Below are 22,035 nucleotides of genomic sequence, written 5' to 3'. Positions count from 1 at the left end.
TAATGCACCAGATGATGTTGGCGTTTGCTCAAGCCTTTTTTTCAGATTTGACATACTGTATTCTTGAATTTAGGTGATCTTTTTTTTAAATACTCAGTCTGTTTTTGCTGTTATCCTATGTAGTGTGGGGCCTTTTAAGAGCTGTTAGCTTTTAACAAAGTACAGGAGTACCTTTTCTGTATACAGTACATTCATCAATATTTTACATTGTTACAAAGTGTCTATGTCAGTTTCACCTTTCTTCTCTCGATGTTCATTTAAAATAAAGGAGCATAACCCAAACAAATCTAGTAAATTAAGATAACACATATGCAATTCCAACCTGATCCATATCAAACCATATTGTGCCTTCTTCACCTTACAGACTGAGAGAAAACACAATTTATATAATTAAATTAGAGGTTCAGATACCTCCCATTAATAAAATTGTTAAAGGAAAAATGAACAACTAGAATACTTGATAACTAAAGTTTAAAAACCTCTCCTTTAAAAAAAAGAAGCTTCTACATAGTGCGAAAGTAAACATGGCATCTTTCTTCAGTCCAGTATTGTAATAGATTTATAAAAAAAATATGTCAAAGTGAAACTATGGAATAAATACATCTTTCTTTAAATTTTAACACATAAGTTTTGTTTAGAAGAACTTTTATTCAGCATAGTGGCACACAGGTAGCCATGATGCCTCCCAGTTTCGGAAACCAGAGTTCAATTCCAAGCAGGTCACTGTCTGTCTGGAGGATGCACTTCTCCTTGTGTCTGTTTGGATTTTCTCCGGTTACTCTGGTTTCCTTTCACACCCCTGAGAAGTGCTGGTTAAATTAATTGACAACACTAAAGTGTCAAATTATTATTGTGAAGAACTGAAGTTTCTTCTAGGGTTTGTTCCCACTTTGTACTTTATGCTGCAAGATTAGGCGTAAGCTGTCAACAATCCTGTAACAAAGAAAGTAGGCTTGTGAAATATAAAAATGAAATTAAAGAAAGAATTAAGAACATCACATGTACCAACATTGTCCTTCACACATGGTTCTTGTACTTTGAGCCTGGCTACTTAAAATACATTGGAACAATCTAACCATTTAAGATAAAGAATTCAATAACAACAGCAGTGGCACGAATGGAGAAAGTACTACAGGTGCTTAATGAAAACTGTGTCATCTCATCAACTTGAATGCCAACCATCCCAAGCCAAATGCTTTTCTGGGACCAATGTACGAGAGGTCAGAACTCTCTCAACTTTCAACTTGGCTCACCTCTCAAATGAGATCATACCCTGTCTTCTTACTTAGCCGATATATTCAGAATCACCATTTTCTGTATGACCAATAGTATAATTGCACAAAAGCAGGTTTATTATTATTATTATTATTTATTACAATTAAATGTTATAGTGAATGACACAGTGGTTAGCAGTGACACAACTTGTCTCTATGGACCCAGGGTTTTAATTCCTAGGACACTCTCCCTCAGTTTTGTATTTGTACACTCTTCTCGTATGCATGTGGGTTTTCACCAGGTGTTCCTGATGCATTTCCTCATGCATACCAAAGATGTATACTGGGTTAATCAGCAACTTTAAAATAGGCCAGTGACGGTTAATGTATATGTGTGAGTGAGTGAGCATGCCCAATAACTGAACGATGCCTCATCCAGGGCTGGATCATGTCATGTATCCACTGTAGCAGGAATTCACCATGGCTTGCTTCAGTTCAAAAAATGTATGGAGGAATGGATGGTGAAAAATTGACCCAGCCTGAGTGAGTATAGGTATACTAGTGTATAACATGCAATAGACTGGCATTCTGTCCATCTTTGATTCCACCATTCTCCACCAGGACTGGCTTCCTGCAACTCAACAATACAATAGGTGGATATATAAAATTATTGGGTGGATGAATGTCAGTGAATGTCTGAAGGTAACTAGTGATGAACTGGTATTCTGTCCAAGCTTAGTTCTTGCATTGTACATAAACTGACAGGATATGCTCCTGGTCTCCACTTTCTGTAACAAAAGTTTAGTTTAAAAAAATGTATTGTTGTATATAAAATATGGGAGGCAGTGTAAGTAGACAGTCCCCCTTGGGCTAAGATATTAAAACCGTAAAGCACACATTTGTAGTTCTATTCCTATTCCTACCTTACCATTTGACTCTTAGAGAGTCGCTTCATTTGCCTCTGCTCCAATGTACACATATAGAGACACAAGAACATCAATGACTTGAAAGGCACTTCAGCGGGCAGTATGGAGTGAATGACTAAATCACAATTATTCCTTTTGGGTTCCAACTATTGAGTCACAATGTGACGCTAATGCCACCTGTTCATTAATGATGGGAACTATCCAGAACCATAACGAAGCTTATGAATTTCAGATTTTTTTACCTTACCTTTAAATATATAAGGGAAGTGTTAATTGTACATTATTTTAATCAAACATAAAAGATCAATTTTTGCCTAGTTAACTACACAGAGGTCACTGAGGTTTTTCTTGGAAATCCATTCCTGTCAACTTCTTTGATATTTGTCTATATGATGCACTTTATTATGAATAAAAGTTTTCAATTCACATTGAAAACGTAACAAAATCTTTATTCCAGTACACCCATATAGCGTTAACATTGAATATGGAACAAACCAAAAATACCCAAACATAACCAGCCAGTGACCATGATGTAACCACAGTCTTGCTGAGGTAATTTCTGGATGACACAAATTCTACATGCAGAGCAGAAACCTCCCAAGCCACATCATTTCATGGCTGATTCCAGAAGAAACCTAATAGAGATAATTGCCCTGTTTCTGAATAGTTCTTGTAGTAGAGACTCGCTTACTCACTTACCCTATCAAATCTCTAGTTGTGACCATATGAAAACTAATGCACACTTCAAATATGATATGGAAGTTACTTTATATTAAAACAAAATACAAATTTTATTTATTAATTGTTAAATGGAAATCAATAACAATAACTATAACATGTAATCAAATGAGTCTTTAATACTTACACTGGTCAAATAAAGTGCCAGTCAGCAGTTCAGTGAAGTCATTATGAATTTATGCCTTCATACAGAGGTAAGTGGGTTGTTCAGATAATGCAGAGAAAATGACAAATGTTTTCTCCAGTCTGGAGTAAAATTCAAAGTTTATTTTCAATGATTTAGATGGTGTTGAAGATATAGCCAGTAAACCATTAGATGCCATAGTTAGGCATGTAGGTCACTACAGAAAGAAAATGCTTCAATTGATGAAAAGAAAGAAAAGGCCAATGTAAGATAAGTTAAATCTTAAAGGTATAAGTTAATATAGTCCCTTTCTAATACAGTAATAGCATTCTTTGCACAATAAACGTTTATTATATTTTCAAATATTTCTTCTAACGTGCATTGATTTTCCAGGCGTTGCCAAGGTTTGAGTGATTCCATCACCTTGCTGAGTAACAAAAGATGGCAGTGTTGTCTACTCAGTAGCTTACAGGCTAATGTACAAAATATGGTCCTCCGTTATTGGCATTAAATTGTGTGTGCTTCCACCCAGTGACAAAGACGACTGGCATATATGTCCGGACTGACTGTGGAAAATGTCTTCCCTCTATGACGGATGCACTTCCAGAAGTATTCCAGTTTTTTTCTGAAGCTGTATACTGTAAATATATCAATGATTCCTATAAAATATCGATTTTCTGGCCCATCAATAACATGAAGGGGATTTTTGTAGTTGGGTAGTAATCTGCGGTTCTGGACCCGAAATTCAAGCAGTTCAGACTCAGCACTGTTCAGAGCGGATAGATTCTGAAGGGGGATAGATCTACTTGGGTGAACCTCTCTTACTTGAAACCTTTGTGCGCTGCCAACCATCTCAGATACTAGAACTGTTGAGTCTTCCTCAATAACCCCTGGCACTGTAGTGTGAGTTGAAAAGGTGGGGCTGTTCCCACCATGTACTGACCTAGAACAAAACGAAAGGATCTGATTAAAATCTGCTACTTCATCTGATAATAATCTTCTACTTGCTGGATTTCATTTTTTTTCTTTTTCATTTAGGAAAACTGGTGGTATTTGAATAAAAAATGTCACTCAACCACAAAGATTCCTATTAAGGATACAGAAAAAAAGATGAGAAGTAAGTGATACTTAAGGTAAAATGTGTAAAATCTTTCACTATGGAAAATGGGACACCCTCACACTACACAGGATATCCTGTCCTACTTATTATTCTATATTGTATTGTCCCTAACCTAATCATTTACAACTTATCTGCAGAGTGTACATGATTGGAATTGGTTAATGTATTTATATGTTTAATGAAATATACAGTATGCTCCAATTGATACATGCTGTTTAAGTGACACCTGGTGGCCTAATATTTTTTGTGTCTCTCAGTTGCAGCATAAATGAAGAATCTACAATACCATTGTTTTCACCTTTCATAAATGGTTTTTAGCAGACTGCTGTTGGTTGATAGCACTTCTGATGTCTATCATATGTTTTAACCCCAAATTTTACTGCATACACAGATTTACTGCATTGGGTCCACATCTGTTTGTGAATATTCTTTAAGAACCCAACTCTCCACTGCAAAGCTCTGTGACAATCATTACCCTGCCTAAAATGGTGCAGGTATTAAGATTTTCTCAGTTTAATCTATTAAATTGTTTGTCTAACCCTACTTTATTTATGTCTAACCCCTCTTTACTTATGTTATGAGCTAGAGAGCCCAAGAAGGAAATCAGAAATGGCCTAAGAAATTATAGTCATTAGTGGGATGTATGTCAGCAAAAAGTGAAAGTTGGGAGAAGCAAACATCTAGCATTAAAACTCAAAAATTTCAAAAATATTGGCAAACAGTCCTGGCTAGCTAAGTGACTTTTCTCTGATTTACTTGAAAACCAAAAATAATTGTTTATTTTCAATTTATTCATAAACTTGGACATCACATATACCGTGCCACCATTTTAAATACAGCCTACATGATGAAGTTATGTATCAAAATGTCAATGGAGCAGCCAGCTCAGTATCCGCATGACTGCTACCATGAAAATTTAACATGAAATGATGAAAATCAAAATGAAAATGGTGACACGATGATGTCTCTGTCACAATGATAAAATAAAACAAAACTTACAAAAAGCTATACATGCCTATCAAAATTTACTTGAAATGGACGAACTGTGTTTAAAAAATTATTGATCTATGAAAAATCATAACACAGAATTAATCTTAGCAGAATCACAACAATTAACACCTTCACATTATATTTGTCAGGATCTAGTGTGGAAAGCATACCCCCGGACACAGACAGACAGACACCAGAATGTCTAAAACACACTTCTTCATTTCCTTTTCGCACCACAATGCCTTCCTTCACCAACTTTCTTCTTTCTCTTTCTTTTCTTCTTTCTCTTTCTCACCGCCTCTCCCCTCCTCACAAGCTTTGTCTCCTTCCTCCCAACTCTGGAGGGAGGCGGTCCCTTATATACTGACCCGGATGAGCTCCAGGTGCTCCCCTTGATGACACTTCCTGGTGTGGCGGAAGTGTCAAGAGAGTCCCCAGAAGCACTCCGGATGCCCCTGGGAATTCTTCTGGTGTGGCGGAAGTGCTGCCATCCAGGACTTCACGACTGTCTGGGCGCCCCCTGGTGGTGACCACGTCCTCCAGTAGGGATGAGTGACCCAGCTCCGGTCCAGTGGCCCATAAGCAGACCCGGGTGGCTGCCCCCTCATCGCCCAGGTGAGGTATTGCCCATCACGGGGACCATCCAGGCGTCCTGGCTGGGTAGGGTCCCCATCCATCTGGGACACTAGTTAAATACTGTCCTTTGTGTATTTTTTAGTTTTTTTTTATTACTGTTGTTTATATTTATCACTCATTTTTGCAAAATTAGTTACCATTTTCCTTAAGGCTTTTCTTTAAGCTCTGCCTTTCCCTGCTTTGTACTTTATGGGCACCACAATATTCTTTGTTAGCAACATGAGCCGACAGTGATGCAACTGTGACAATACTGTGTCATCATATTAAAAGGTTGTTTTAAAACACAGGAAAAAACTCACATTTGTGTAGTATGAGTGCTCTTCAAAAAAAAAAAAAAAAACAAAGAATCATTAGGATATTATTTAGTATAAATCTTGAAAAAACTTTTGACTGAAAATTTAGCTAATTTTGTTTTGTTTTTTTAGTCCTCTTGATTTATGTCTTATGACCTAAACCAGTTTACTAAACACTCAGATGCTTTTTCACTTTTAAAAATATTTATCTGTCCTCATTATGTACATCTACAACTGTTTGGACAAATCATCATTTCAGTCTAAGATTGAAATATTCCCTCACTTCCTGCAATTTTTCTTTGAATACATGGACCAGAGTTTAAGATTCAAAACTGGAGTTTGCCCATCCTATCTGAGTGCATGTAAGTTTTCTTCACAAATTCCAGTAGCATGTAGTTTAAGATGATCAATGACAATGAAATGGCCTGACAAGAATGCCTGTGATGTACTGTATATGTGAATGTATCCCATAATGGACTTGTGTGGCTAATGGCTCCATGCAGCTGTTAAATGGGATTAAGCAGGTTCAGTAAATAAATGGACGGATGATTAGTTTAACTCTGTGAGGAGAACCGAGTTACTAAAAGGGCACGCATTGTGTTATAGTTTTAATTTTTCAAATACATTTTTGTATAGTGCTGTATAAAATAAATATTGAATTTGTTTTTTTTTTATGTTTTAAAGCTCTTAGCAAAATGAATTCATCTGAATCAGCTAACTCATATGTGAGGAGAATCTAATTAAGCAGGGAGCTGACAGATGAACCTCCAGGTTTAAACCTTTCAAACCTCTTACCTAAGAAATAACAGACAGACTATAACTACCATAAGTGGAGTGATTTAACCAGGATTTTGTGGCATCTGATTAAAGTGGAAGTTGAAGTCTGAAATTTCCAGACTCAAATACTTTTAACTCTTTGTGATTGACTCACTGGATGGAACTTAACTGAGCAAATACTTACAGTTTAGTGTTTGTAAGTATCTTCAGCAAGGAAACTGAAACCAGTATGTAAAAACTCAAGGTTTATATTGTGATGAAGATTTATGTATATTACCTACTGACATAGCTAGAAAATTATACTGAGTGAGTGAGACCTTCAATCCATTGCTTTCTTGAAACTTCAGGCACAAGGACAAGAACTAACTCTGGATGAATTGCATATATCAGGACATATTCACTCATACAAACACATTGGGCCAATTTAGAATACACATTTAACATAATATGCATGTCTTTGGGATGTTGAAAGAACTGGAACAACTGGACAAAAACACTCAGACACAATATGCAAACTCCACAATGACATGGCTGGGGTACAATTTGAACATCGTTCCTTTCACCTGTGGGATAGCAGCTCTAATGATATTGATAATGCACCACTTTTGACTTACCGTGTACATTGAAGATATTTCTTCTGAAAAAAACAACTTAAAAGACAAAATGTGTTAAGGAGATGGAGCTAAAATATACTCTCATGTACAGTATATGAGAATATACCTGAGTATGATGATTGATTTGGATGTGGAAGACAGGGAGAGAAGGACTTACTTCTTCGTGCGCATGATGACATTAGCAAATGACCAGCTCTGCCGTCGCTCGTCAGCATGAAGAGGCTGGAATGCAAGCAGTAGACTGTAATCTAGAACATTCAGTTGCTGAAGAAAGTGTGTATCAATCTCCATCTGCCGGATAAGCCAAGACTGCTGCTGGTCTATAAATGTTAAAAATGTCAAAAAAAAGTAAGAAGTATATTTAATATCACTGATACATAGATGTTATAATTCCATTTAAAGCACTTCAGAAACAGCCTTATTTTTATCACTTTAGTCACTTTTATTATTATGACTTAAAATACCAAGTATGCATGGACGATTATTATTATTCAGTGATTTTTAAGTTGCTAATGCTATTGTTTTTGTTTGGACTGTTTTTGGATTTAAGTGTTCATATGCTGGTTAAGAAATAGGTTTTGCTGATGTGTAGCTTCTTGATATGGATACAATTCTCAACCTTCATTCCTTGAAACCTAAAATAAACATGATTTCTATGCACGTAGGATCAGCCAGTAATTTATCAGATACAAGTTTCCAGTTATGACTGAAAAATATATTGAATAACCTGCACACACAAGCATAATATGGAGCAGACTTGGAATGCTGTGCATATTTACTTACTTACTCATGATTATCATGTGACTGCTCTTTTTATCTTAGGCTAAGTCACACGTTTTCCTTTCTTTGTAGTAATTTTGGTTTGTATTTGAGGGGAGTTGTTCTTGCTGTTTCTTATTTTATTTATTTATTGAGCTTCCTCTTGGGAAAAATAAAGAGGAAACTATCAATCTATTGCCACCTTGTTAAAGTAGTTCAAAATGTTACACATATTGTACTGTATAAACATTTGAAAAGAACAGCCACAGCTCAGAGCTATTTATTTACATGGGGGATTGATTACATCTTGCCTGAAGAAGGGGCCTGAGTTGCCTCAAAAGCTTGCATATTGTAATCTTTTTAGTTAGCCAATAAAAGGTGTCATTTTGCTTGACTTTTCACTATTTACATGGGGGAGATGATCATTATGGGAATTCTCCAGGTGCTCCAGTTTCTGCCCACATCCCATTACAGTCAATATTACTCATTTAACCAACTTTGTTACTGTCTGTTTTTACCTGCATTATTATCAATCTTTAATTTAATATTGTTTTTTGTATCAGTATGCTGCTGCTGGAGAATGTGAATTTCCCCTTGGGATTAATAAAGTATCTATCTATCTATCTATCTATCTATCTATCTATCTATCTATCTATCTATCTATCTATCTATCTATCTATCTATCTTACGAGCTCTTTATGGGTTACTATTATGATATATTTCTGTTACTATATTGCATATATGTACCTTTTCTTTGAGCCATCACCAACAACTATTAACCTCTTTAAACAGGGTGCTTATTATGTCTTGGCATACAGAGGAACTCACCCCAGACTACTCTGAAAATGATGTGGGAGTAAGAGCAAGATAAGGGAGGAATCAAAAAAATGTATGCTGTAAGGGAGGATCTAAAAGAAACTGCCATTTCTTATAGTAAATTAGTTTTAATTTAAAGTTCCCTGGTTAGATGAAGATCTTTTTACTTTATCTCTACAGTCTCAGTTTCCTTCTTTTGATATATACTGAGGTCATTATAGATTTGTTCTTGGAGGCTTTTTTATCACAGCTATTTACTTTGCGCATTAATCTACTCCTCAGTTACATTTACACCATTTTTAATTTAACAATAATGACTTATGCGCCTTCCGTTCTTTCCCCCTGTCATGGCTTGCTAGCCCATTCCTCTAAGTGACTAATGTAGTCAGTAGGTGACTCAGCTGCCAGTCTTCAGCTCCTCAATATGGTCTGGAGAACTACAGGTTACAAGAAATACTCTGTGTGTCCTTTTTGATATTGTCATTGTGAAAAAGCCATAAAGAAAATAGCACTGAATGTCACCAGTGGTTTTGCATTATACCTCTGGACTAAAAAAACACTCAACCAACACTGACTTAAATGGCTGTGTGTTTTTCACCTGAAAATCCTACAACAGTGCATGCCAGTTTGTGACAGGGCTTCCACTGCATCAATGCAATAGCAAGTACACACACAGCTGAGATGTTTCCAACAATGAAAATGAGCAGTTTATTTTATTTTTTATTTTTAAATTTAACTTTATACAAATTAAGATATTGAGTGTTGGATATTTAAATCAGAATAATGACCCCCTACCTCCATCAAAGCTTTCACAAGTAATGCTTTCAGGGTAGAAATCAGACTTGCACATTGTCTCTGTGCCTATCCCAGCTGCATGAGACATTTTTCCTACTTTCGTGGCATTAAAATAGGTTTAAGATTCTCTTACCCAAAGAAACATATTTTCCCTCAAAGTTCATGTCCTTTAGTACCACAATAACTTGGTTTCCTTCAGGATTGGGTTCCGTCCATCGGCTAACTTGGCAGCCCTTTATATCATACCTCATGAAAAGATAACAGAAATCAAATTAGAAATCCATTCTCTGTACCTTGTGTTAAGTATCAGAATAAAAGTTTATCATAAAACATTATCATTATTGGCGGCATGGTGGCACAGTGGGTAGCGCTGCTGCCTTGCAGTTAGGAGACCTGGGTTCGCTTCTCGGGTCCTCCTTGCGTGGAGTTTGCATGTTCTCCCCGTGTCTGTGTGGGTTTCCCCCGGTTGCTCCGGTTTCTTCCCACAGTCCAAAGACATGCAGGTTAGGTGCATTGGCGATCCTAAATTGTCCCTAGTGTGTGTTTGGTGTGTGTGTGTGCGCGCGCCCAGTGGTGGGCTGGTGCCCTGCCAGGGGTTTGTTCCCTGCCTTGTGCCCTGTGTTGGCTGGGATTGGCTCCAGCAGACCCCCGTGACCCTGTTGTTAGGATATAGCGGGTTGGATAATGGATGGATTATCATTATTGCATGAAAAAGCGGGCAGAATTACTACCTGAGACCCCTAGTTTGATTCTTGGTCGGATTGCCTACCAGGTGGAGTTTGATTATCACTCTGTTGTCCACATGGGTTTCCTTACATGTCTTCCAAAGATATTTTAAGATGATTGATGACTCTAAATTGGCCCAGAAAGAGTGAGTAAGTGTGAGTGTTACTGCTCCTAACATTAGAAGCACTACCTGTAATGGGCTGTGTTCTGCCTTATGACTGACAATACTAAGATAGACTCCAGCTCCCTGTCATCCTAAAATCAGATTAATAAAGTTAGAGAGTTTAGTAAATAGATGGGTGGCTAAATATACAGTAACATATCCTACATTTTTCAAACCTGTTTAATCCATGCCAGGGTCACAGGGGACTAGAGTTTATCCTGGGAGCACTAAGCACAAGGCCAGAAGCAACCAATTACAGGAAATAGCTAGGGACACCATGACAGTCAATCACAAAACCCACACACAAACACACTGACATAGGGGCCAGTTTAGAGTTACCAATAACCTAATCAGCATCTCTTTGCAGATGTGGGAAGAAATCCTGGACTACCCAGAGGATAACCCATGCAGAGACAAGAAAAATGTGTAAACTCCATGCAGCAACAACCAGGCATGAGTTTCAAATCCATGAAGCAGCAGCACTAATAACTGCATCACCATAATCTTCTTATATAATACGCTACCGTGGCTGTTCGTTTGTCTGTCCAGGATGTTAAATCACCTTTAGCTTGCAAACTGTTTGACCTATTTTTGAAGATGATAAAAGCCTATATAACCAAAAGGATGAGACATAGAATGGAGTAACTCATTGACAATGACTATTTAGAAATACATATTACATAAACATAGAGCAGTGTAATGGTTAATGTTTCTGTGTCACAGTTAATGGATCTCTAGTAACTTTCACTGACCTTACTTTTTGTGTGGAATCTATGTTCACATTAAATATTTTCCAGTGTCTTCCTACGTTGTTTTATAGCTAGAGCATCTTTTCTTGGTTTGATCCCTGAATGGCACATAACTGCACTCTCCATGAATTTTCATTAAAACAGCAGGTTTAGAAAATTAATGAAATGTGTTGAGTTTTAGAACAAATTTACATTTCTTTATATTTTGCTGCCACCTAATGGACATGCTGCATATCTATAATCTAAAATGTAAAAACTATAATCATCTGAGGCTTCATAATGGTGAAGACTTGTGCATACAGTTGGATGGCTGCCTGGTGTTCTTGTAAGTTCAAGAACGTACATCTTGCTGCAGAGCCACTGAAGACTTACACTCACGATTGGGATCAAAACTTCCAGAAGGGCTTGTACTGTTTCATGTCACTCCTATCTATACTCGCATCAATACTCACTTGTGTATTTTTGAGTCAGGTCTTGGAATGTTCTTGTCACTGTTATCTAGAATCTCTCATCCTCCCTCTTTGTTCCACTTACTTCCAGTTGAGGTTACTTCTTAAGGCAAGTGGAATTGTTTTACTCTGTCCTTTCTTTTGTCACCCTCTTTCCAATATCTCCTGTTCCTTGTCTCCCCATTCAAAAACAGACATTGCTTTGTTGGCCATATTGTGCAAATTAATCTACAGGCCTTTACCTGTACAATTAATCTGGTAGTGTGACCTTTCATCTTCTCCTCCTTTGTCTTAGAACATTATTTTTGTAACTATCTTAATCACCTCCAAACATTCCAGTCACTAACAAGCCCAATTTAAATTTATGTGTCACTTATCTCTTTCAGTTTGTAAACACTACATTATGGATCTAGCTGCCCACTTACACTTCAGCCTTTGTTTTATGAATGCCCCGTGTACGTTCATCTACCTTTATATCTTTTTGTACTGTCCTCTACTCTTCCTTCAGATGCTATGTATCTGACTCTGTTTCCTCGAACCTGCTTATTGACCCTCAAATATTTCCTCTCCCAGCTCTCTCTGCTCCTCTTCTATTGTGGTCAAGTAGGCTCTGGCTTCTTACTAGAAATACCACGACTCTCTTTCTTCTAATCTCAGGAAATCTTCTGTCAATAACATGGTCCTTCTTGAATTTTCTGTATTGCAGTTTAATGTGTCATCCATTTCAACACAAAGAAGTAGTAGTTTACAGGATTTAGGTGTCTCTTAGTTTTTCTCGCAAATGTACTAATTTCTGTCCCAGATACTAGGCAGTAGGCCAGTTAAAGATTTTTATTCACCCTTAAGATTGTACCTTTTCTGAGCATGACATTAGAGTCCCATTTCATTAAAAATGTGCAGATGGGTGGCTATGCTGATCGTACAAGAATTTTAAGAATACTAGGAAATTAGACATTTGTGCTAAACAAAGATTTTCTGATAAACCATTAAATGTAATGTATCATTCTTAAGGGAATTATATTTTATGTGTAATATACATGTCTGTGTCTTTATTTAAACCATATTGTACTATATATAACCAGTTTTACACATATACTCTTACACATTGCTATTGGAGAACAAACAAGTTCCTTTAGTTTCATCTAAAACATAGCTTATTAGCTGTATTTCTTATCCATGTCTATATGAATCTAGGAATTTCTTTGTCTACTTAGTGACTCAAGCAGAATGTGAGTTTAATAGCCACTGTCCAATATATAGTTAGATAGACAAACACAACTTTATTTTGTTTCAAGAAGGACATTTAGCTTTTTACAGAAGCTCAGTAAATAAATAAATACATAAATAAATAAACAAAAACATAAATTATATAGCCGAATTGCTAAAAAGAAATAAAGACTTCTGTCTTGGCTAAAGATAAAATGAGCAGTAACAGTTAGCCACTATAAAGGCCTAAGCCATTGGTATAAGGGAGCTCCAGTAGTATTTTCTGCCACACTTCTGCTGAATAATCTAATGGCTGAAAGTACTATACTTAACATCAGTGTGTCATAGAAAGGATGTTTATCGTTGTTTACAGTGGCACTCAGTTTTACTTTTATTTTTGCGTCCACTATTACCTCCAGGGGGTTGACAGTGCCTCCCATAACTCTGCCTGACTTTTTAATTCAGTGGCCCTCTCTTGGAGTGATGTAGTTAGTACACCACAATGTAGAAAATTGCACTTGTCATCACAGAGTAATAAATCATGTAAAGGATGTCACTACTGTACCCACATTAAAGAATTATTTGGAAAGAAATCCACGACAATCACCTGAAACATTGAGTTTTATTTGGGTTGTTATGTGTTTCTGCTTACCGGGCAACGATTCTTTCATCAGGATAAAATACACTCTGCATCACTATGAAATATTTCTGCAAAATAAAACATTTTCTTAAAATAATGATCAAAGTTTGAGAAAAAAAAGAAAAAATGTAAATCAGAACACAATTCTCACCTTTCCTTGACTTGGGATTTTGATTCTGTGTACTCCTACAACCAAGAATAATACACAGTGCTTTTAAGGTAGAACTGCATTAACAGAAGTACAAACTAAATCCCACAGCGTGATATCTCATTACCTAGAAACTTGACAAGCAGCGAGTGAGGATACTTCTCAATGTGTTGGATGTAACTCTTGAGGTGGGATAGAAGAAATTTGACTTCTCTTTTGTTCTGGGTTTTGAGGAAAAATCTTTTGTCATTCCTACAAGGACCAAAGGTTGCTATTAATTATCAAATATTCTCTGTATATTATACACTCACACTCACTGGGAATAAAATATAGGTTTATGAGATTTGTAAATCATTGCATTCTGTTTTTATTTACATTTTACAGAGCATCCCAAATTTTTTTGAAATGTAATAGCTGCTGTTGCCCACAATGGTTTCAGAAGGGCTATCATACTAGTCAAGCAGCAACTGGAAAACTCAGAGGAATAGTACCACAGGCTGTTTATGTTCTTCCCTAATGATTCCTTTTTCATATGTTAATTTTTATTTTTATGTAAATTAGCACAGTTTATTTTAGCTAACCTCTTTAATTATTTATTTTTTGCTTTGCCGTGAGGGAGGTGTCATGTGACCACAAATGCTATACAGATGACATCACAATTTTGATGTATTTAGATGGGTACATTTTTAACTTTTTTCAAAATTTTCAACTTTAGTTTTCTTATAAAGATATCTTGTCAGAACAGGAAGAGGTATTTGTTGTGAACTGGGTACTCTTCATGTGAATTTCTATTTTTTGACCTTATATTCCAGTACCAATTTGATTAGGGATATGTTTAATTTGTAAAGTTCCTAAGCACATACCGTAAGTAAGCTATAAATTCAGTTGATGTAGTTAAATTTATCCTTACGTATACATTTCTAGGTCAGTAGGGTGGCGCAGTGGTAGCGCTGCTGCCTCGCAGTAAGAAGACCTGGGTTCGCTTCCCGGGTCCTCCCTGCGTGGAGTTTGCATGTTCTCCCCGTGTCTACGTGGGTTTCCTCTCACAGTCCAAAGACGTGCAGGTTAGGTGTATTGGCAATCCTAAATTGTCCCTAGTGTGTGCTTGGTGTGTGTGCCCTGCAGTGGGCTGGCACCCTGCCCGGGGTTTGTTCCTGTCTAGTGCCCTGTGTTGGCTGGGATTGGCTCCACCAGACCCCGGTGACCCTCTGTTAGGATATAGCAGGTTGGTAAATGACTGACTGACTGACTGCCTATGCATTTCTCTAAAACAATACCTGGAGCACATACACAAACTGAAAAATACTCACTAATAATACAAAAGTACAAATGTTTTATATACATATTTTTACTATATAAATATCCATATTACTAACCGAGAATGCTAAACCGGATGATGGACGCAGGCACATCCGGCCATGGGCCGTAGCTGCAAAAAGACGTACTGCGCAGGCGCAAAAAGAGTCCGCGAGAGTCGGCTGAGGAGCCGAGAAAGGCGGACAAAAGAGGGCGAGAGAGGCGGATGAGGGTCCGCGAGAGGCGCAGGCGCAAAAAGAGTCCGCGAGAGTCGGAAAAAGGCGGACAAAAGAGGGCGACAAAGGCGGATGAGGGGCCGCGAGTGGTGGACGAGACCACAGAAAAAAGGAGTGAGCACATACAAAAAGGAGAAATGAGGCGCAAAGTCAAACGCAGGAAAAGCACGAAACACATTGCACACGAAACTAGACCCAAAAAAAAAAAAAGAGGCTCGCGCACAACAGCAAGGCCCCACCCCCCCCCCCCCCCCCCCCCCCCCACAGGCACCGGACGGGACACACACCATGAGGGGGATTCAACAAGCCCATGGAACACAAAAAAAAGAACACAAAACCACCCCACAGACCGTACAAGCGAGGGACGGGACACACACAAAGAGGGGGATTCAACAAGACACAGGAACACAAAAAGAAAGAAGACGCTCGCGCGACAACAATCCTCACCCCCCCCCCCCACACATCCATAAGAAGTGACACCCAAAGCCACATATTCTAAAGTGAACGTCAACACCTTCACACTAGACAGCATAGGTGTCAGCATAGGTGGATCTCCTTACAATAAAGCACTATTAACCGTTCAACTGCAGAAAAGGAAACATATTAACAGTGACTGCGATCCTCCTTATTACTTATCCATATTTCGGATGCTGAGAAAGAAACAAGTCATGAATACACGGTCACGGGTTCAAAACGAAAAGGAAAGGATAACAGGAACAAACACACGAACACGAAAGAAACAACAAAATAGACGGCTATGCAGCATAGGTGGATCTCATTACAATAAGGCACTATTAACCGTTCAACCACAGAAAAGGCTCCATATTAACAGTGAGTGCAATACTCCTTATTACTTATCCATATTTCTAAAAGAAAAAATGTCTCGACTCCAAAAACGCAAAGCTCAACTAAAGCTTCTAACTAACGATGTACCTAAAAGTAAAAACTTTATGAACTGCATTAGATCCTACAATAGTTCATTTGGTTTTGCATCTACCGGAGTAAATATCAGGCCACCAAAAGGCAATGGCCCATACTGCTTTCCCATATGTGCACAAATACTGCATCGCATTGGAACAGTGCACCCTGAAACAAATCAACAACGCAAATATGCACAAATCTACATCCTGGATCCACATGACGCAAACTATCAATCAAAGTGCTGCATCGCAACAGGCACGGATTCAAAACGAAACACCTCCCGTCTCAGACATACGTTAACGGCAAGGAAGGCTACAACGGGCGTCTCACACAGCACAGGCAAATCGATTACAGCTCCAAAACAACACGTCCCAAATACTACACATGCAACAACGCGCCTCTCAAACGGCACAAGCAAAACATACACCGGGAAAATTCATTCGGATTAATGAATGTCATTTGCAATCATTGTCATTCAGTTCACTTCCCTGAAGAAACAACTGGCAATACAAGTAATACATTTACACATTGTTGTCAAAAGGGTCAAATTAGACTGCCTTCTTTACATTCATATACTGAATATCTACAGAAGATTCTAACTGACGATGTACCTGAAAGTGAAATCTTTATCAACTGCATTAGATCCTACAAATCGGTATCCACTATGAACATTAACAGTGGCACTGCACGTGACATCCGTCTTCAAAAAATGTTGTTTATTGATGAATGTACAATGGCATGAAGTCACTTACTCAACACCATTCATAAACTTCTACAAACGTTTATGAATAATAATATTCGATTTGGAGGAAAGGTACTTTTATTAGGAGGAGATTTTAAACAGTGATTAGCTATTCTTCCAGATGCCATGCACTCAGCTATTGTTCAGTGCACCTTAAAATACGCAGACAATTGGTATTGCTTTCAAAAGATACAGTTAGTAAAAAAGATACGATGTCCAGAACCAGATCATAACAATTGCTTATTACAACTGAGAGATGGTACACTCACCAATACAGATGGACTTCACCCACATATTATTACAATTCCTCAAGCCTTTATCTGCGACGACTTAGTTACAGACAGATTTGGAACAGCAATCTCATTAGACCAAATGCCCCTTTTAACACAACGCACTATATTATGTCCAAAAAATATTAATGTGCAAAACATAAATACCTAAGTCATTCCATTACTTCCTAGAGAGACACAACTCTTTCTAAGCTCTGACAAACTTGACTCTGATCACAACAATAACCATCTTCATTGACCTTACAAGTTCTGAGCTGGAATTACCTTTTACACTTAAACGGCGTGTACAAAGAAATTTTCCAATAAACCTTTACACTGTGCCACACACTTTATTGTTTGCTTTCTATTTGCATCATCTACACCGTCACACTATTCTATATCTCATTCATACATCACGCTCTTTGTCATTTCCAACACCAGGGGTTGGCGAGCGAAGCGAGCAGGGGGCGGAGCCCCCTAGTATATATAGTAAGTGAAGAAAGGACATTCCAACTGTCAATGAAGAGGATTGACAGAGAAGAAAGATAATGAACTGGCCGGCTGGATAGGAAAATAACTTTGTACCCAGCTGGTGTAAATTAATGGAAGGACCAGCGATAGGCAGGAATAGGGAGCACTTCCATCCCTCCATACGCCAGGTGGCAGTGCTTGGGATATGGAGTCTGATAATGCAGCCCTGTTGGGGCACCGTTTGGGGAGACCTCCCTACTTTTCTTATGGCTCAGGAGTGCTTCCCGGAAGATATGACGTGGTACCAGAAACATTCCCAGGTTTGGCATAAAAGGGAGCCCATTGACTCCCTGATATACAACACTCAGTGTGAGGAAGAGAAGAGGAAGAATTGTTTTAAGTAATTGTATTTATTGGAAATAATTGTTGAAGAGGATTGTGAAGAAGTGCTGTGTGTGTAAATGCATATTCTTTATTTTACCACATCTATGTGTGCTGTATTGCTGTGTCTGTGGTTTGGGGCTATATATGTATCCTTCTATTTATCTATCCATCTTCCTAACTCACTTATCCAGGTTAGGGTCACAAGGTAGCTGGAAACTATCCCAGCAATCATGGGGCACAAGGCAGGAACACCTGAACAGGGCTCCAACACAAATATCTATTCAAATATATTACAACCCCATAAAATTGTATGTTCTTTGTGTCAACTACTCTCAAAACAGGAATTTAGCAAACATCAATTTAGTAAATGAAGCAAAATGTAGAAATTCTGGAGGAATTATGGAAACACAAGATTTAGCTAGTTGGCATCAGAGGAGAAGAAAACAAAAAGTCAAAATTGTAATATTTTGTTATGAACACTTTTTGCCATAAAGGTGTTCAGAGGAATCTTCTTCTTCTTTCGTCTGCTCCCTTTAGGGGTCACCACAGTGGATCATCTTCTTCCATACCTTTCTGTCCTCAGCATCTTGTTCTGTTACACCCATCACCTGCATGTCCTCTCTCACCACATCCATAAACCTCCTCTTAGGCCTTCTTCTATTTCTCTTGCCTGGCAGCTCTATCCTTAACATCCTTCTCCTAATATAATCAGCATCTCTCCTCTGCACATGTCCAAACCAACGCAATCTTGCCTCTCTGAATTTGTTTCCCAACCATCCAACTTGAGCTGACCCTCTAATGTCCTCATTTCTAATCCTGTCCATCCTCGTCACACCCAATGCAAATCTTAGCATCTTTAACTCTGCTACCTCCAGCTCTGTCTCCTGCTTTCTGGTCAGTCCCACCGTCTCCAACCCATATAACATAGCTAGGAGAGGAGAGACCATGAGATGAGAGAAGCAAAAACAGCAGGCAAATCATGTGTAAACAGATATGGAATCAAATATGTAGGAAAGGAAACAAAAAACAAACATCGGCGTTAAAACGCAAAAGCAAAATCAGAGACTGGAGCATAAAGCTAAAAAAAGTCTTTTACTAAGATATTCTTGGAAGCACCTTTTATTAAAGAAAATTTGCTAAAAATTAGTCGCAACCCAAAAAGGACTACATGAAGATGTCACGTGTAATGACACCATCCGATCACACAACTGTCAGTAGACAATGTTGCTATAAACCATATGGTCACTACCATCAGAAATAAAGACAAAGTACCAGCACCCAGACAAATAATCACTGCAAATTGGCAACTGTTGTATTTCTTGGCTATTTTTTGATTTTGTTTACTTTTTGGCATTGACTCATCATGTAATCTCGAAAGACATGTGAACCAAGATTGGTGTGTCACTTGATTCTTTGGTTACAGCAGTGCTTTGGTGTACTATTTTTTCTGAATGTGAACCTGGGGATCAAGCCAATTATCTCTGGGTTAAATATGGCTATTTATCATTAGATGGATAAAACTTCAATCTTTTTGGTTAATTAGTTAGCAGTGAACTTGGTCAAAAATCGGACAGTTAAGTGGCATTCAGTTTTGTTTGGTTCTTTTGCTCTTTCTTTTTGTTTGTCTGCATTTTGTTCTCATCTCCCAGTATTTTAAAGCCTACAGAAATCCCGAGGGATGCTGTCCTTAGTAGCAAAAAGATAATGTTAGTGTCATAATGATACAAATGATGAACATTAATAAATGTTTTGATAAGTGCTGCCATTATGTGTGTCCAGTCACAAAAATGCTGTGCAGCTGTAAGGCAAAGTGCCATGTAACCTATAATGGATGCCCCATGGCATCTGTGATTTATAAATTGTCCACTCACTTTGATCAAACGTGTAATCTTTACTAAAACCTAAGAAAGACTCACGCTCGAGTGCTTAAGCAAACAATAGGCATCTATTTGAAGGATTGTTTGCTTTTGATGCACAATTTCATTTAGCATTTTGGCTTGGGTAACAATCTCAAAGGAGATTATTCTAACAGACTCTCACTTTGACTTAAAATATTCATTTGTTTTCTCCCTTACAATTTGCTTACTTTTGCAATTTGATATATGTAATACTCTGTAAACATTAAAATAAAATTGAACTGCAATAAGCAAAATGAAAGTCTTGGTTATATAAACTTAGGTGGAAATTAATATGACAGCAGGAGTTATATAAAAGATCTAAAAATGTTCTTGCAACTGTAGATGAAATTTACCACAGACTAGAAATAGAGTGATTTCAACAGCCTGTGTATTAACCGTTACCTGCAATCAGTTGTACTTTAAATAGATGCATAACCTACCTTTACTCTGTTATGCTTAATGAGACATTTTCTAAATTTATGCATATTTCTTCACTGAAAAACAAGGTGTTGGACTGTGCAGCAAGCGCAGCAATAAGAGCACTGAAGCACTGATTAGTGTCAAAGACACCTAAACTATGTGTGGAGTTCAAAAATGGCAGGGGCTGAGCTAGCATTGGCGGAGGAGGGGGTTGGGTTTGGGGGTATGCTAAACCATGATAAAATGTCTATTTAACAATATTGTGGTATACTGTATTGTAATATATTGTAACCTAATATATATCTATCTATTATAAAAAGAAATCCTGTCCTGGAAAGCAAAAAGCAAGTCTATGATACGTGATCTTCTTGGAAGACTTTTTAAAGTCCCGCGAGACCAAAGACACGCCCTACTTACAATCTATCAAATAGGACAATAGGCAGCAAAACATTCAGTCTTATGAAGGATTTGGGCACACAGGGCACTCAGCGCATATAAAGCATATAAGGACAGTACGTTATAAATTAAATGTTGACATCTAAGTGAAGAAGAAAGCAGCGCAGAGAAAACAGACTCAAATGCGTTGGACAGAAAAAAGAGCAAAAAAGAATAATCGAGGTGCAAATTCAGAAAATAAGGAAAGTAATTATCAGCCCGGAACAAGTGGAATTGAAAAAAAAGCATGTCCAATCCGGCTCAGAATTAAAGACAATGAGTAAAAGAAAGTAGAACTTCATAAAGACGTTTACAAACGTTGACGCTAAACACATGCAGAGCAGGTTAGAGACTATGAAACCAGTGAAATTAGAAAGGCTCCAAAAAAAAAAAAAAAGGCGCTATACACATGTGGAGAAAGTTAAAGGATATGAAAGTAGGAAAATTAGAAAATATAAAAAAAGAAAGTAAAGATCGCAGTAGCGCAAACAAACAAACTGCCTCATTTAACTATGCACCAGTCTAACTTTGGTTTTGCACAGTAATTACTACACTATTGCACCTTAACACTTAATTCTACTTTATTCGTATAATTTTACTTATTTATTATGTTCTACTATACTGTTATCTTTCAATCTATGACTTTTTGTTAATCTAACTGATATTCTTCTAACTTTGCACAGTTTTTTATAAGCGGAACAGGATGCATTTCACTGCGTGTTGTCCTGTATAACTAGGCATGTGACAAATAAAGAATCTTGAGAATTTCAAAAACAGAGTTTACCGCACATGCATTTATTGGTTAGTTTGTTCATGTATATATATTTATCTGTCTGCTTTTTTAAAAAGCTATATTTACCCCAGGAGTCAAAAACGTTCTGTCTAGCCCTTGTACAAAAACCTAGACAAAAGTTGGGGTATCACCTTGGTAACCCCATGTACTTTTGGAACTGTGAGAGGAAAATAGCACGACTTTACAGACAGGAGTCCAATGCAGAACACTACTTACTTTTTTACTTTGAAAAAAAAATTATTAACTGCTGATGATGTCGATCATTTTGTCTGTGCTGAAATTCCAAA

At 37.6% G+C, this 22,035-nt stretch overlaps 1 protein-coding gene and 1 long non-coding RNA gene across 6 annotated transcripts in view; one reads left to right on the top strand and one right to left on the bottom strand.

Moving 5' to 3' along the window:
• The window catches only part of LOC127529197 (uncharacterized), an 81,359-nt gene that overhangs the window by 24,902 nt on the left and 34,422 nt on the right, over nucleotides 1–22,035 (top strand). The gene's annotated exons all lie outside the window — the stretch shown is intronic.
• pip5kl1 (phosphatidylinositol-4-phosphate 5-kinase-like 1) overlaps nucleotides 2,907–22,035 on the bottom strand; it is a 65,505-nt gene continuing 46,376 nt past the window's right edge. For 4 of the 5 annotated variants that reach the window (XM_051932177.1, XM_051932175.1, XM_051932174.1 and 1 more), the window contains exons 5-10: nucleotides 14,011–14,135; nucleotides 13,887–13,921; nucleotides 13,748–13,803; nucleotides 9,936–10,048; nucleotides 7,590–7,752; nucleotides 3,114–3,945 (exon numbers count right to left, since the gene is read on the bottom strand). In XM_051932177.1, the coding sequence (XP_051788137.1) occupies nucleotides 3,510–3,945; nucleotides 7,590–7,752; nucleotides 9,936–10,048; nucleotides 13,748–13,803; nucleotides 13,887–13,921; nucleotides 14,011–14,135 (928 nt within the window). In that variant the 3' untranslated portion in view covers nucleotides 3,114–3,509. Of the gene's footprint in view, nucleotides 3,946–7,589; nucleotides 7,753–9,935; nucleotides 10,049–13,747; nucleotides 13,804–13,886; nucleotides 13,922–14,010; nucleotides 14,136–22,035 lie in introns of all 5 variants that reach the window. The other variant, XM_028808616.2, reaches the window with a different exon arrangement.

The sequence above is a fragment of the Erpetoichthys calabaricus genome, chromosome 9 (assembly GCF_900747795.2).
Source record: "Erpetoichthys calabaricus chromosome 9, fErpCal1.3, whole genome shotgun sequence".
NCBI classification, from domain to species: Eukaryota; Metazoa; Chordata; class Cladistia; order Polypteriformes; family Polypteridae; genus Erpetoichthys; species Erpetoichthys calabaricus.
The sequence above is the reverse complement of the archived record's forward strand: the minus strand, read 5'-3'. Positions and strand labels throughout refer to the sequence as shown.